This window comes from Peromyscus californicus, unplaced genomic scaffold (genome assembly GCF_007827085.1).
Source record: "Peromyscus californicus insignis strain IS unplaced genomic scaffold, ASM782708v3 Scaffold_10__1_contigs__length_136768540, whole genome shotgun sequence".
NCBI lineage: Eukaryota > Metazoa > Chordata > Mammalia > Rodentia > Cricetidae > Peromyscus > Peromyscus californicus.
The window spans coordinates 101,188,805-101,205,169 of record NW_026294391.1 but is presented as its reverse complement, the minus strand read 5'-3'; the positions used below and the strand labels follow the sequence as shown (position 1 = coordinate 101,205,169).

At 43.5% G+C, this 16,365-nt stretch overlaps 1 protein-coding gene across 1 annotated transcript; it reads left to right on the top strand.

The window, feature by feature from the left end:
- Positions 1–9,009: 9,009 nt before the first annotated feature.
- On the top strand, positions 9,010–13,971 carry LOC128117505 (homeobox protein Rhox5-like). The gene is made up of 4 exons (XM_052749446.1): positions 9,010–9,076; positions 9,247–9,661; positions 11,087–11,132; positions 13,921–13,971. The coding sequence occupies exons 1-4, from the start codon at positions 9,010–9,012 to the stop codon at positions 13,969–13,971; spliced, it is 579 nt and encodes a 192-aa protein (XP_052605406.1).
- Positions 13,972–16,365: the final 2,394 nt, after the last annotated feature.

Below are 16,365 nucleotides of genomic sequence, written 5' to 3'. Positions count from 1 at the left end.
CATATGCCAGTTCCTATTGCACAGCCTATGCCACTCAGGGTGGACTGTGTACAGCCCACACCAATTACAGTACTCAGTGTTCAGTCTGTGCCAGGGGTGGTGCCCAATGTGCAACATGTGCCATTTATGGTACCCTGTGTCCAGCCTATGCCAGCTACAATGACCCATGTTCCACCTGTGCCGCCTGTGCCGGCAACAATGCCCCATGTGCAGCCTGTGCCAGCAACGATGCCCCATGTGCAGCCTGCGCCAGCAACGATGCCCCGTGTGCAGCCTGCACCAGCAACGATGCCCCGTGTGCGGCCTGTGCCAGCAACGATGTCCCGTGTGCGGCCTGTGCCAGCAACGATGCCCCGTGTGCGACCTGGGCCAGCAATGATGCCCCGTGTGCGGCCTGTGCCAGCAACGTTGCCCCGTGTGCGGCCTGTGCCAGCAACGATGCACCGTGTGCGGCCTGTGTCGGTTAGGATGCCAGTTACGGTGCCCAATGTACAGCCTCTGCCAGCACTGGGACACCATCCCCATGACAGGTTTATGAGGCTGCACCTGCACGAGCCGGAACGGTTTTTCCAGCGAAATGACTAAATGCTGAAGAAGGGTAAGCACCTTGTGTGGCTTCAAGTCCTTTCATAGGGAACAAGCTGGTACAGAGAGGCCTCTGGCTCTCTGGCAGCTGTGCTTCTTGTCTTCATTTACTGAAAAGTTCAGATTACATTTTGAAGTTTTATTGTGTCTTGCCTTGAGTGTGTGGGGGGACGAGAGGAGCGTGTTTCACATTTGGAGGTCAGAGGACAGCTGGAAGGACTTGGTTCTCTCCTTCCAGGATATGGGTCCTGGGCTCAAAATCATCTCCTCAGGCTGGCTGGCAGGCATGTTCATCTGCTGAGCCATTTTGTCTGCCTCCATTTTGCCCTCCAGAACCAAAGCCACCCACACATTCCAGCCTGCAAGACCCCTGCCTTGCTGTCCTAGGTTTCCAAAAGGGAGTGGGAGCTCTATAAAATGGGAGTGGAGCTATTCTCATGTAGTATTTAGGTGGAACAAGTAGAAATGTTTGTCCAGTGCCTGTTGATCTAAGTAAGGTCCTGTTAGGACAGGCCTAGGAAGCCTGAGGTATGGTTGGAGTAATACAGGGTACCACTCTGCCTTTGTTTAAAATGTTGATACATTTGTACATCATGTATATTTTGCCTTTGTTTTTACTACCTATAAACACATGGACACAGTTCTCTTAATCACTGTTCTTGGCATTTTCTGAAAAGTTCTGTGCCCTACTCAAAGAAAGATGTCCCTGCCTCTGTCTATGCTCTCCCATATATCTATAAGAATCCTTCTCCATCATACCTATGCTCTCCCATATATCTATAAGAATCCTTCTCCATCATACCTATGCTTTCCCACATATCTATAAGAATCCTTGGCCGGGCAGTGGTGGCGCACGCCTTTAATCCCAGCACTCGGGAGGCAGAGCCAGGCGGATCTTTGTGAGTTCGAGGCCAGTCTGGTCTACAGAGCGAGATCCAGGAAAGGCGCAAAGCTACACAGAGAAACCCTGTCTTGAAAAACCAAAAAAAAAAAAAAAAAAAAAAAAGAATCCTTCTCCATCATACCTATGCTCTCACATATATCTATTAGATACCTTCTGCATCACACCTTGGACCAGTCATGTTCCTTTCCTTTTTCTTTCTTTCTTTCTTTCTTTCTTTCTTTCTTTCTTTCTTTCTTTCTTTCTTTCTTTCTTTCTTTCTTTTTTTCATTCACATGGTGCCAAATCCCTGGACCAGTCATGTTTCTTTCCTCCTTATTTCTTGTTTCATTCCTCTGGTTCTGAAACCCTGGACCAGTCATGTTCCTTTCCTTTTTTATTTACTTATTTTTTCATTTATCTGGTGCTGAAACCCGGGAATGGCATAAATGGGCTCCCTTCTGGGGAACTCGGCCATTCCTAGCCTAGCAGCTAATCTGACTCCCCTAAGGTATGTGGGGATCATTTGTTTCTGCCGGCTTCTGCCACCCACAACATTTGATTCCAAACCCTTGAGTCTTATTCCTCAGCTGCTGCTTCCCTCTATCTGCTTTCTACCTGCTGCTCTCATCTCTCTGCTCTTCGGCCTGCTATGCCCTCCATGTAGGCACCTCCACACTCTAGACGTGTTCCTCTGACCCTCAGCCTGCTGCTCCTCTGGCCTGCTACACCCACATGGACATCTCCCTTTTCTCCTGCTCTCTCCTCTGTCCTTATCTACTGGATAAATGTCACCCCAAGCTGCCTGCTTTGTTTACTGTTACCACAAAAGCCACACCTGTGTGCCAGGAAGTTCCTCTCACCCCCACTCTGCTCCAATCACAAGGACAAGGGACTCCTTTCCTCTGTGATTTGGAACAGTTTTCTCTCTGACAAGTTTACCATTCCACTTGGGATGCCCTGGATGGAAATTCTTGTCACTAAGACATATTATCTACGTCAGCTACTCGCATTTCCTCACCCAGGCCTGCTACGGCCATCTGGGTCTCTCTACTCCTGGCTCCCTTTCGTTCTGTATCCTCCCCCCCCCCCCCCCCCCCCCCCCCCGTCCCTTCTCCTCTCCTCACATGGCTCGGTCTGGTCACATCCATTCTGGACTCTCCCAGATGTCCCTGCCTCTGACTGTGCTCTCCCACAAATCTATTATAGACTCTTTCCTCCACCATACCTTGGTGAAAGTCATGTTCTTGCATTTTTATGTCTTTTTTACTTTCAGTATTAATAATACATATGTATATATACATATATGTATATGTACACATACATTCAAGTCCTGTAATCTGGTATCCTTTGGGTAGGGTTTCTCTGTGGAGTAGTCCTGGGGTTATGACCAATAAAGGATTCAAATTAGTGTAACTAGGGGTTCCATGATCTTAAAGTGTTTGAAATACTGAAAACTAAGCATAGATTCTATCCTTACAGGGCAATTTGGGTGTGTGGATAGTTGACAAGCAGACCTCAGCACTGATAATGCTGACGTAAACTTGGTTAAACAGAGTCTGATAAGAATGGAAAAGCATAGAGTCCAAATGCCTGGTCCCTCTGTTGTTTTGAAGCATCTGGTGAGGCCACACAGATAAGGACACCCAGCTTTGTAATTATCTGAAGCACGCTGGTGCATCTGCCTGAAAATCCTGCTGACTTCCTCGATAGTGAATTACTGTAGGAAGCGGGGAAGGACATGCAACGTTTGGACATTTGTCCAAGGACTGTTCTGCAGTACTGGGGTGGACACCAGGCCTCGACATTCTAGGCAAGCACTGGACTCTGTTCCAGCCCCTCAGCCCCACACAGCATTAGAGTAGTGAGACAGCAGGTTCTTCTGTGCAATCTAAATTATAGAGAGCAGCTAATGTCACACGAGGTTTTTTCTGATTATATCCTGATTACCCTACTGAACAAATCCCTCTTCCCTCTCATTGCAGAGATGGTTCAGGAAGAGGAGAGAACAGATCTGGTGAGGGAAGAATCAGCCAGGACTTAGCAGTGCTCCTCCTGGGAGTCACTCCACCTCAATCTAAAGATTGTGCAGGAGCCCCAGCGTGCCCGCCTTGACCAGGATCCACTTGCAGATGCATTTTTGCCTTCCGCCCACATGTTGTTACATCTTTCTTCCCTAAGAACCTGTATTTGAAATAAATAGATTCTCATTTTTTCTTCATGTGTCTTCCGCATTAGTATGTTATGTATGACAGTTATCAAGGAAATGCCATTTAAAGAAAATGACAAGGTCTCCTTCTGTGGGGGAACATCACTGAGTGAGCATCAGTAGCCTTTTATGTCATGGAAGTTTGTCAAGTGGTGTTTACATTGACCCATAAATTCTCCTGTCCTCCATCATGGTGTTTTCATCCTCACCCTGACCATGTTGCACCACAGATGTGCAAGAGGGACATTGAAAATCTCTAGGGAGACGATGTTTATCCAGACAGAGCTGGTTCTGACCATACCTGGGATTTCATACCCACCATGGTCTCAGAGAAACTTTCCAAGAGGGTACTCACAGGATTCTCAGGAAACAACAAAGTGCATTCATTTAGGCAGCTCCCAGATTTGCTTGCTGTCCTCCACTTCTGTGGAGACTACAGGGCATTAGCAGCCACTCTGCCAGAGGTCCTGCTGCTTCAAAGGGAACAGAAGAATTGACTCACCCAGACAAGTAGGAAGCTTCTTTCTTTTGGCTTCTACTGCTAGGAGAGGAGCTGACTGACACTTTAAAAAGTGTATTTCTAAATTATACAGTTCTTAAGTTTCAGAAACAGAATAATTTCTGAACCGCACAGTCCTTATCTTTAGCTGCTTCTAGATGGGAGATACTAAAGGTTTGGGATGCTGCAAATAGAACAGGTGGGAATGTATTGGTTTGGTTCCCTAGACTTGGCACAGCACAGGGGAAGGATTTCTTCCAGCTTCTTCTCAGTACCCACAGCAGGATCCCTATAGTGTGGTCTGCAGCAACATCTGGGAGTGGCAAGACCAAGCAAGCTGAGCCTGGACTCTGCAGCCTGTATAACCAGTTCCCTCCTCTCCCTTAACTCTCTGGGGCCGTGTAATTTCTTAAACAGTTCCTGATTAAATTTAGGAAGCACTTAAAATTTCAAGGAGCACCCAGTGCGCTATATTATTGTGTCCACTCTTCTGGCTCTGGGTGGCAACCACGCAACTGTCTGTCATTTTCTAGGGTTTCCAATGGTGCAGAAGGACACTGAATGGAAGCTGGAGGTCTTTTTCCTAATGCTGCCATGAGAACCAGTCTCTAGCAGCTCAGGTATTGTAGGAGATCCATGGAGTTGGGAAATTAATCACTCAACTTGACTTTTCTATCTAAAGGAGTAAAATTAATTCCCTGGGATTGGCGAGGGGGATAAACTTAACTCTGGGGCTGGCAAAAAAGGGAGACACACACACACATACATACACGCAGACACAGACACACACACACAGACACACACACACACACACACACACACACACACACACACACACACTTAGGGTCTTTCTATCATCTTTTGACTCTGTTCTCTCTTCTCTTTATTTTTCCTTTATAACTTTTATACCCCAACAAAATCTTTCAGGCAATATAAAATCACAAAGTGGTTACATTCTATTTTTTCAAGTGAATGATTTTAATGAATAAAGGTAAAAAACATATTTCTCATTTCCCTTACATAATTGAACATCCTACATACTATAGATGAAAAACAAATTATCCCAAGAACCCACATACATTCATGTCCAAGCAACTTGTTATACATTAACAGTGTAAGCAAGCAAGCAAGGTATTTTTCTCAGCCAGGTCTTTTGCTGGCAGGCTGCATTTTGCAGTTACAAAGAAAGGATCAACCATTTTATTACTTATCTCAAAAGGTAATCTTATAAGGAATCTTAAAAGAATCTCAAGCCTAAACTTTTATATATGAAAAACAATCAGTCAGCTCCATTTTAAATCCTTAGAGTGCATACCTAGCTGTCAACAGTTTTTTTATATATATATCAGGAAGCTGAGGGCAGAAATGGGTACAGGGAATTAATCATCATCTTTCATCACCAACCCATCCTAACAAGAAAAGCACACAAGCCAGCAGTAGCCAGGCTACTATTGTTCTTGCTCCCTGACCTCAACAAACCATTCACTCACCTATTAAAAGTATGCCTTTCTAAACTTTAAATTGTTTTCCAAGATTTTCTACCTCAAAGCCATTAACAAAATCATCTTAAGTCATGTTTAAAGCTTGTTTTAGCTATGGTGCACACTGAAACCTCTGAACATATTTCCCAACATTAAGATTAAAAGAACTTTTAAAAAAAAAGGTTGGGGATTTAGCTCAGTGATAGAGTGCTTGCCTAGCAAGCACAAGGCCCTGGGTTCGATCCTCAGCTCTGAAAAAAAAGATTAAAAGAACTTGAGCTATCTGGGCTTCTGGGACTCAATTGTTTTTATTAATCATTAACCTAAGGCATGGTCTATATGGCTCCACAAGAGAAACTAGCTGAGAAACTAGCTGTGTGACATTTCCTTGTTCTAATTTCCTGTCCTCTGCAGCCCCTGCTTTATCAGGGGTGGAAGCAACACCACATCTTGCTTTTACCTATATTCGTTTTCCCACTAAGCTAAGCTCTATCATAATCCCTTACTGTATTTATTAAAAATCCTCAATCATCAAAATTCTGTTTAAACTAACACTATTATTGTATAAAATTATTGCTTCAGTTAAACAGTACAGCTTAGGAGGAAATCATCTTCATAATAATCCACAGGTAAAAATGCCCAGTAAAATTGGGTATTTCCATAACATTAATCACACTACTTTAAAGGCAGTGGGGATCCTTTACACCCATTCACACCATACCAGATACCAGAGAAAAATGGCAGCAGCAAACACGTAAAGGCACAGCAGCAGCATGAGACATTCTGGTGCCAAAGCCCTCAGGGGCCTTGCCTGAGATTCACCCATCAGAACTTTGTTCCTAGTGGGCCAACCTCCCAAACTTCAATTGCCACCTGCTCCTCCTCTAACATGGCCACTGGCATTTTCCCTTATCTCATAGTCCTCAAGTGGCTGAACTAGTCATGTGGTGAACATGCCCACCTGTGCAAAGCTGAAATGACTCAGGAGCTGCTCCATCACACTGATGCCCCTGCCACTTATACTTAATCCTCTGCTTAGACCCCACTTCCTCATCTCTCATCCTGCATAAGACAACTCCAAGTAGATCAAAGCCCTCAACATAAGACCTGATACCCTGAACCTGATAAAGGAGAAAGTGAGGAATATGGTTCAACATACTAGCACAGGAAAGGACTTCCTGAACAGGCCTTAGTGGTGTGGGCATTAGGGCCAACAATTGACCAATAGAACCTCATGAAACTAAAAGGCTTTAGCATAGTGAAGGAAAACATCCTTCTGGTAAAGAGGCAGAACACAGAATGGAAAAAATCTTTGCCAACTATATATCTGACAAAAGGTTGGTGTCTAGAATATATGAAGAATACCAAGAAAATAAAAACCCAGTTTAAAATTTGGGCTTGAAATTAAACAGAGAGTACTCAAAAGGGCCATTGCACTCCATGGCAGTGGCTGCTTATAAAAGATCTGCACAGGACAAAGCCAGTCAAAAATCCCAGTATGAATTGGAGAGGGCCTTATGAAGTTCCACCCATATGGAAGAGCTATGGGCCATTGATGGCTTCTGGGGGGATAAGAGTAGTTTTATTCAGTGATAGGGCCATGAGGATACTATGCACGCTACAGTCTTAGATCCATATACACAGCAATAAGTAGACTCAGTGGGTTTTATAAAAAAAAACATAAAATTGGGAGAGAAAAGTGGAGAGGGATAAAGGAAGAATTGGGGAAAGGAGGATGTGTGGTTGATTTGATCAAACTGCATTGTATGCATGCATGCATGCAATTCTCAAACAGTACAAATAGAAAAAATAAACCAGGTCCATTGCTCACAGCTTGACAGGAAAATAGAGAAATGAGAATTGATAAAAGGAAATGAATGCCTTAATTTTGAGACATAGTCTTATGTATAGCATGCTGGGTTCCAACTCACTCAGTAGCCAAACATGATTTTGAAAAGCTGATCACCCTGCCTCAATCTCCCAAGAGCTCAGATAACAAGCATCGAAGTACTGGTCACCATGCTTTCTTTCTTCAGTGCTTCAGATTAACCATGGATGGCTTTATACATGTTACATAAATAGTCTGCAAAATGAGCTACATCTCCAGCCCAGAAATGAGTGTCTTTACAATCTTGGTCAGAAACAGAGAAAAAAAATTCTCGGGCCCTGAACACCTCACCAACAGCAGATTCAGGTTATACAGCAAGGACAAAGGACAGGAAGCATGCATGTACACACAGTGGTGAAGTGGTTACCAGAACTGTGAGGTAAGTCTTTTCTTGGAGAAGAAATCCAGCATCAGGACTCCAGAATATTCCCATCCCAAAATAGGAACTTCCTGGACACATGCTAGTACTTCAGGGCCCCTTCTATTTTAAGAGTGACCAGAACATGTTGGAAATAGTTGGCTGCCTTGGAACCAATCTGACCACATGCCAGCGAAGGGGCTGCTTGACTGACAGTTCTGGGATGGAGACCAGGGTGTAAAGGCCTGCTCTTGACACTTTGACCATTCAGAGAAGACACTAGAAGTGTGGCGGCGGGGGGGGGGGGGGGGGGGGGGGGGGGGGGGCGGTGTGCAAGAGAAAGATGAGGAACCTCAGCACAGGTATGACAATCCTCACAGCTTTTGCCAGCAGCCATGAAGGCTGAACACTACTACTCAACTCCTCCCCAGTATCCCTGGTGAAGATGAGCCCTCTGATCTGCCTGCTGAGTGGCCAGCAGGCCCTGCAACCCTGCCCAGCTCCTGGAAAGGCAGAGCATGGAAGCATGACAGGCTCTAACTTCATTTTCTGTGAAAGCCCAAAGAAGAAACTCCCAGATAAACACATTAGCTTGATAACCGTTCTCTGCCAAGTACCAGGGACCCAATGTGGAGTACTAGACCAAGAGATATGGTCCACACATTTCCATAAGGCCTCCAGAGCTACTGGGGGATCTTTTCTTACTCCCAGCAAATCGGTTCCTGTAGTTGACCATCACCAATTCCCTAGGAAGATAATTCACCAGGGCAAAAAGATGCATAAAGTTACAACTCGGAAGGGCCCTTCTATACTCCACTTGCTCAGGTGTCATTCCTTCCCTGCAAACACATCCAGCTCACTGAAGCTCCAAACTGCCCTCGATTTTGCACCTCAGAGGCTCAGTCCATAGAAACAGAAGGTTACACGGAAGCCAGGACAGCACGCCCAGTGTTGGATACATGCTAATATAAACCATGGGGCCCGGGTACCGGAAGCTAGGCCTTACAGGTTGAGAGGCCTTACTTCCGGAACGGTAGAGGGCTCCACCTCGGAATCTTCAGCGGCACTAAGGACAGCGAGCCGCAAGCGGCTTCGACAGTGTTCAGAACATGAAGCGTCAAAACGTCGATTACCTGCTTCACGTGGGACCTGACGAGGACGAGGAAAACTGGAGTGGTCAGTGTGCGCTAGGAATGGTGGGTTGGTGATGTCCGTGAGGGGAGAAGTGTCCCTCAGAGGTGACCGGACGGGCACTGCGCACTGCCGGCTTCGCCTTCCCTGGCGCCATAGCGACTTCGCACCACCCTGGGCCCTGTCACCCAATCTTTCTGTTTCCCTACTTCTAGGTGCGAAGGCACCCATGGTCTTGCCGGCTGGAGAGGGGAGAAATGAGGAAGCCAGTGGACAGGGCCAGCCTGGGCGGGAAGCCGCAGCAGCGGAAGGGGAAGGAGCCGGAGAATTAAGTGGAGAAGGTCCCTCTGCTGCTGGTGCTGCAGGCCTCGAAGATGGCGGGAACCAAGAGGATCATGGCGCCAGTGGTGGTGCCCGGGAGAATGAGCAGCGACCTCAGGAGCCGGTTCACGAGGGCATGGGAGACAACGAGGGTGTGCAGTCTGTGCCAATGCAGTGGTCCTGTGCTCATCCTGTGAGAATGCTGGTTCCTGCATACCGCCCCCGTCACCACCACAGATTCACCCTGGTGCAGCTCCAAGAGCTAGAGAGCATTTTCCAGCGCACTCAATACATCAGCGCCGCAGAAGCGTGAGTATATTGCCTAGCTTGGTCTTCTGTTTCATGGGGGAATGAAGTAGTACAGGAAGAACTTTCGGCACCTCCAGGTTCTCTTCTTGTCCTTTTTTTATTACTATATTTTTAAATGTAATTCTTTAATTTATTTAAGCCCTCATTTTGTGTGTATGTGTGTGTTGTGCTTGTGTGTGCATGTTCACAACATTGCGCATGTGGAGGACAGATGACAACTTCTGAGAGTTGTTTCTCTTCTTCCATCATGTGTGTTCCCAGTATTGAACTCAGGCATGCAGGCAAGCACCTTTTCCTCTGAGCCGTCTTGCTACAGTGGTGAGTGCCATGGTGAGTGCCAGGCCAGCCTCAGCTACAGAGTGGGAGGCTATCTTTAAAATATTAAAAATAAAAATAAAAATAAAAACAAACCAGGCTGAGTAGGGTGGTACAGGTCTGTAATCTCATTACTTGGGAATTGGAGGCGGGTAGATCAGAAGTTCAAAGTTATCTCAGTTCTAAAATGAGTTCCAGGCCAGCCCTGACTCCATTAAGCCATTTGGGATTGAAGGTATATTCCACCATACTTCTTTTCTGACAGGGGCAGAGGTATATGTGTGTATGGTGGGGGGTGACCTTCTCTTCTGCCTTTCTGATACAGGACCTCGCTCTGTAGCAAGGCTGCCCTGGAACTTGCAGGAAGCCTCTTGCCTTGGCTTCCAATCGTGCTTGGAATTCAGGTCTGTGTGGCTGGTGTTGTGAGATTTTTATAACATTCATCTTGTGTCTGGTGTGATTTTAATATTTCTTTACCTGGACTGGCAAGATGGCTCAGCATTTGCCACCAAGCATGAGAACCTGAGTTCCATTCTGAGGACACACATGGAAGAAGAGGACTCCTGCACACTGTCCTCTGACCTCCACACATGCACACACTAAGCAAGCAAATGAAAGAAATAAGTGTGGTATTTCGTTTTTCTGATATGTATTATTTGAATATTAAAAATTCTTGGATGCTTTAATTAATCTTTATTTGAGCTTCCTTCTATCCTGACAAAATGCTTCCCACAGATTTTTCCTTGTCGACATTTCTTTTGTAGTTTTTGCCTTGTTTTGTGTTGGTTTTAGTTTTTGTTGTTGCTTTGTTTGAGTTAAGTTTCCTGGATGACTATACCTAGTGTTAAGAGCACTTCTTTTGAGGTTTTTACTGTCTACATTAGTGGTTTTCAAATTGCTTATTAGAGACATGCTTTGGTTTGCATAGCTATTAATGGTAGTTTGGTAATAAAATAATTTGTTCTAAAAGCCTCAAAATTATCAAAGTGAATATCAGAGAAGGTAGAGAATGAGACAAACATTTTGAAACAAATATAAAATATCCTTCTCATATTTAATTCCACATATCCATAGTTCGAAATACTGAATGTCTTCCATTTTTACCCTCAGAACACGTCTGGCAACATGCATGGGTGTGACTGAAGCCAGACTGCAGGTCAGTAAGCACAGAAAAGCCATTTGATAGGACAGCCTTTCTAGAACTTACTTTATCTGTAGGTCCTGTTGGTTCTCTGGGTCAAATTGTGTTGCTTTTTTAATTTGCTATGTTTCAAAATGCCTTTTTAAAGATTTATCTCTAAAGTGTGTGTGTGTGTGTGTGTGTGTGTGTGTGTGTGTGTAAGCCAGGAGAGGGCATAAATTTCATGGAGCTAGAGTTACAGTATTTATGAGCAGCCCAAATGGGTCCTAGGAACTAAACTCAAATCCTCTACAAGACCAGCAATAATTAACCACTAAAGCATCATTCTAGACCACTTAAAATAGCTTTTGAGATTTGTGGTCCTGGTGGGTAGAAAATGGAATAAGAAAGCCCTACCAATCAGGAATGACTCATTTCCAGAAGACACATAACTTCCTAAGGAACAAAGAATATGCTAAGCTATTTTCACTACTTAAGTGTATATACACTACACATACATGTGTCTTGTGGCTAAATTATTAATGTATGCATTTTAGCTTAGAAAATATGTATACATAATATATAAGATACTGTATTAATTATATACAGGTATATAGGATATATATGCATACACTGTAAGACTTGATATTCTTTTTTTTTTTTTTGGTTTTGGTGTTCAAGACAGGGCTTCTCTGTGTAGCCCTCGCTGTCCTGGAACTCACTCTGTAGACCAGGCTGGCATCGAACTCACAGAGATCCATCTGTCTCTGCCTCTCCCAAGTGCTAGGATTAAAGTTGTGTGCCACCACTCCCTGGCCCAGGCAAGACTAGTACTCTGTAGAAAGCATTCCTCTGGTGAATCATAATGTGGTTGTGACATATGAATTATTCAAATCAGTGTGGCTAGGGGTATCCATGACACTAATAATAAAAACTAATCATAAATTCTATCCTTACAGGGGGGATTAGTAATAATTCACAGGCTGAACTCATATAACTAATGCAAACTTAGCTTATGGAAATGGAGAAAGTATCTAGTCAGAATACCTAATCCTACTAGTTTTTTTTTAATTTCTTTATTAGTTCTTTGAAAATTTCCTACATGTTTTGATCATATTCATTCTCCCCCATCCACCCAACTTTGTGTACTGACTTTTTATAACCCATTCAGACTAATTTGTGCTGCCCAAATAATCATTTGGCATATATATATATATATATATATATATATATATATATATATATATATATATATATCTCCTGATGTTCCAAGAAAACACTATTTCCTTGTGGTCATGCACAGCGTCTGGCTCTTACACTCTTTCTGCCCTCTCTCCCAAAATGATATCCAAGCCTTGGGAAAAAGAGGTGTGGTATATATGTTCCATTTGGGGATGAGAATTCTTCAATCTCTTATTTTCTGTGCCTTAGCCAGTTGTAGGTCTCTGTGTTAATCACCATCTACCAAATATAGAAGTTTCTCTAAAGAGGGCTGAGAAATTCACTAACATATGGATAGAACAATAAGCCATTAGGAGTCAGTTTAATAGTATTCTCATTTAGCAGTGGAATAATAATATGTTCTCCCCTAGAACCTGTGATCTGTCTAGCCACAGGTTCTTGACCTTAATAATGGTGACAGGTATGAGTTTCAAAGTGTGGTGTAGTTTTCCTGTGTCCTGCCTGGCCTGAAGTCTTACCCACTGGTCCTGCAGCTGCTTGGACCCAAATAAACACACACAGGCTAATATTATTTTTAAACTATGGCCATGCGAGGCTTCTTGTTATCTAGTTCTTGTATCTTAAGTTAACCCATTTCTATATATCTATACTTTGCCATGTGGCTCATGACTTACCCGTACCTTTACATCTTGCTTCTTCTGGTGGTGACTGGTAGCATCTCCCATTCTCTGCCTTTCTCCTTCCTCCTTTCTAGATAAAATGTCCCACATAACCCTATTCTGCCTCACCAGTGGCCAAACAACTTTATTTATCAACCAGTCAGAGCAACACATATACACAGCATACAGAATTACATCACCCATCATTCCCCCTTTTTTTTGTATTCAAAAGGAAGGTTTTAACTTTAACATAGTAAAATTCCATATAACAAAACAGTTATCAAGCAAGAATTATAGTTATAATATCTAGTCTATTTGTATTTGGCAAAATTAAAGAAGATATCCTATCCTATATTTGTGAGTCTAAGGTTTCAAATCTAATTAATCTTTTATCATAACCAAGGAAAATTGATGGGTGATATCATTCTGTATGCTGTGAATATGTGTTGCTCTGATTGGTTGATAAATAAAGCTGTTTGGCCAATGGTGAGGCAGAATAGGATTAGGCAGGACATTCTAACTAGAAAGGCAGAGCAGGTGAGACAGCATCGAGCTGCCCAAGGAGCAACATGTAATGCGATGCAGGTAAAGCCACGGAAGATGTGGTGATACATAGATTAATAGTTGTGGGCTAATTTAAGATATAAGAACTAGCTAGCAAAAAGCTTGAGCCATGGTCATGCAGCTATAATTAATATAAGCCTCTGTGTGTTTACTTGAGGGATGCGAGTGGGAGAGTTTTTGTTCCAGCTGCCAGCAGGCCAGGACACAGGAAAATTTTCAGCTACAGTGTGGAGTACAACCTGAATTCAGTTGGAAAATACTTGATTACTACAACTAGAAAAGAACAAAGTCTGTGTATCTTTATTAGTAGATGATATATTTCTGTAGATTCCTGCTGTTTGTTTTTATTTTTAAGTACTTCAATTGTGGTCCTAAAAGTTTACTACACTGAACCTGTTCCTTCTTCTCACTCATTGTAGAGATGGTTTTTTAAGAGGAGAGAACAATACAGGAGATATAAGAGGCTATAAGCAATCAGAAGTTCTCCTCCTGCTTCCCAGAACATCTTTCTCTGGAGATTATAGAGGAGCCTTAGAGAGCCACCCTTGCTCAGAAGCCAGATGCACATGAGATTTGGCTGCCGCCAAAACCCTGTTACTACTTGCTGGTTTCATTAGTGCTTATATTTGCAATAAAGAGGTGAATTTCCATGTGTGTTTTGTGTGTCTTCTGAGATTGTTAAGATACATGTCTAAGTTATCAAGGAAATGTCATTTAAACAGAGTAACAAGGTCTCTTTCCAGGAGGTAACACCTTTAATTCACAGTCAGTAAGCTCTGTATATTACAGATACTTTCCAAGTTCCATAGTAAGGTCACACTGACACACATGTTCTTTTTTGTCACCTTTCATACTGTCCTCACCCCACTCTTGCCATAGAGGACCACAAATCTACAAGAAAAACAAGGCAAGATCCTAGGAAGAAACAATGCTTTTTTCCAATACAGATGATCCCTGTCACTCATACTCAGGATTTCATTTCAGCCCTGGACTCTGACTGAAACTTTGTAAGAGACCACCCACGGAGTTCATAGTGAACAGGCAATGAAATGGTAACTAGACTCCTCCCAATTATTTTCCCTATCTTCCTTTTCTGTGTGAAACTTCTGTGGCCATAAGCAGCATGGGCCAACAGCTAATTCTGTCATAGGTCTTAGGTGTTGCTGCCAACAACATTCTGTTATTACACCCTTAGCCCCTCAGGCCTTGTGTTTACAATAAAGAGCTGAATTCTCAACATGTGTTTCAAGTGCCTTCTAAGATGGTTCAGGTATGTGTCTAAGTTACCAAAGAAATGTCATTTAAATAGACAATGCAGATGTGACTTTTCTTGATGCTGACAGTTCAGAAGACCTCCACTTGCCTTACAAACATTTCCCTCTCCTCATTCTCCATCTGCTGCAGCTGCGGCTTCTCTAGACTCAGGTTGGATAAGCGTGGGCTTCTCTTCAGCTCCTGCTACAACCTCCATATGATGGGAGGGTTCACATTTGGAAAGAAGGAAGGGAGAACACATGGCTGAGGACATTTAATTAAGGTATACAGGACACTCAGATAACGAAAGTACACTATCTCAGAGCCATGGGGGCAGTTATAAAACATCTTTTCCATTCAGGAATCCTGAACAGCTATCCTTCAAGGAGTTCTCTGAAGTGTCTCCCTCTTAGACACTGGCCATGCATTTCTACCCCACTCACATCTACAGCAAGGCTGCACTCATCAGTGACACCATGACTGCACACTGAAGGAGGCCTCAGGCCCCGACTGCTGTCTGTGTAATGAGAAGATGTGCTGAGGTGTCCTGTCACTCCCTAGTCAGGGCTACAGATTTCCACAGGTGGTCACATATGGTCCTCCTGTGGTGTCTTCCTTAGCCCAGGTTACAGTGTTTCTGTTCCATGTTCAATGGCATGTAATTAGACGTAAATACTCATTCCTAATTGTCATGGGTGGGACACATTCTTAGTCATATGACACTACGCAGCCATCAAGAAAATTGTCAAGCAGACCTGAACAAGAACAACAATACAGTTGCTAAGATGTAAGGAGGAAACCTCACAGGGCCTCAGCCCTAGACAAAGAGCTACAGGGGACTGAGGAATGCTGAGAGGAGGAAAATTAGTCTTCACCACGGATGAGCTCCCTAACTGGTTATCCAATACCAATTGGTTAGCCCTGAAATCATATACATTATATGTGTGTGTGTGTGTGTGTGTGTGTGTGTGTGTGTGTGTGTGTGTGTGTGTATACACAAAATTATCAAAAAAGAGGCCATAATTTTGGAAGAGAGTGAGATGTGGGGAATACATGGGAGGGGTTAGAGGGGAGAAGGGGAAGCAATGTAATTATATTTTAATTTTTTAATGAAATATGTTTTAATGAAAAGGAAAGAAAGTTGTCATGCAATGATACAGACAATGGGGCCCATTCATGAAGAAAGTAGTAGCAGAAATAATTAGAGCTGAACATAGTGGCCAAGGTCTGTAATCACAGCACTTGAGAAGTAGATTGTACATGAATCAGAATTTCATGGTCATCCTTGGCTGCACATCAAGTTCAAGTATATCCTGTGCTACATGAGGCCTCCATCTCAATTTTTAAAAGTGGGGCTGGGAGTGGGCTCAGTAGTGAAAATGACTGCTAATTAAGCATGAAAATCTAATTTTGATCCCCAACATAGATGTAAAAGCAGGCACAGTGGCAAACATTTAAACCTGGGTTCTGTGCAAAAGGTAGATCCAGAGGGCTTGCTGGCCAACCAATCTATTTGTAACTGTGGGCTTAAGGTTTAGTGCTGTGAAATACTCCCTTTGTATGCTGTAAGGATTTGTCACTCGAATTGGTTTAATAAAACACTGATTGGC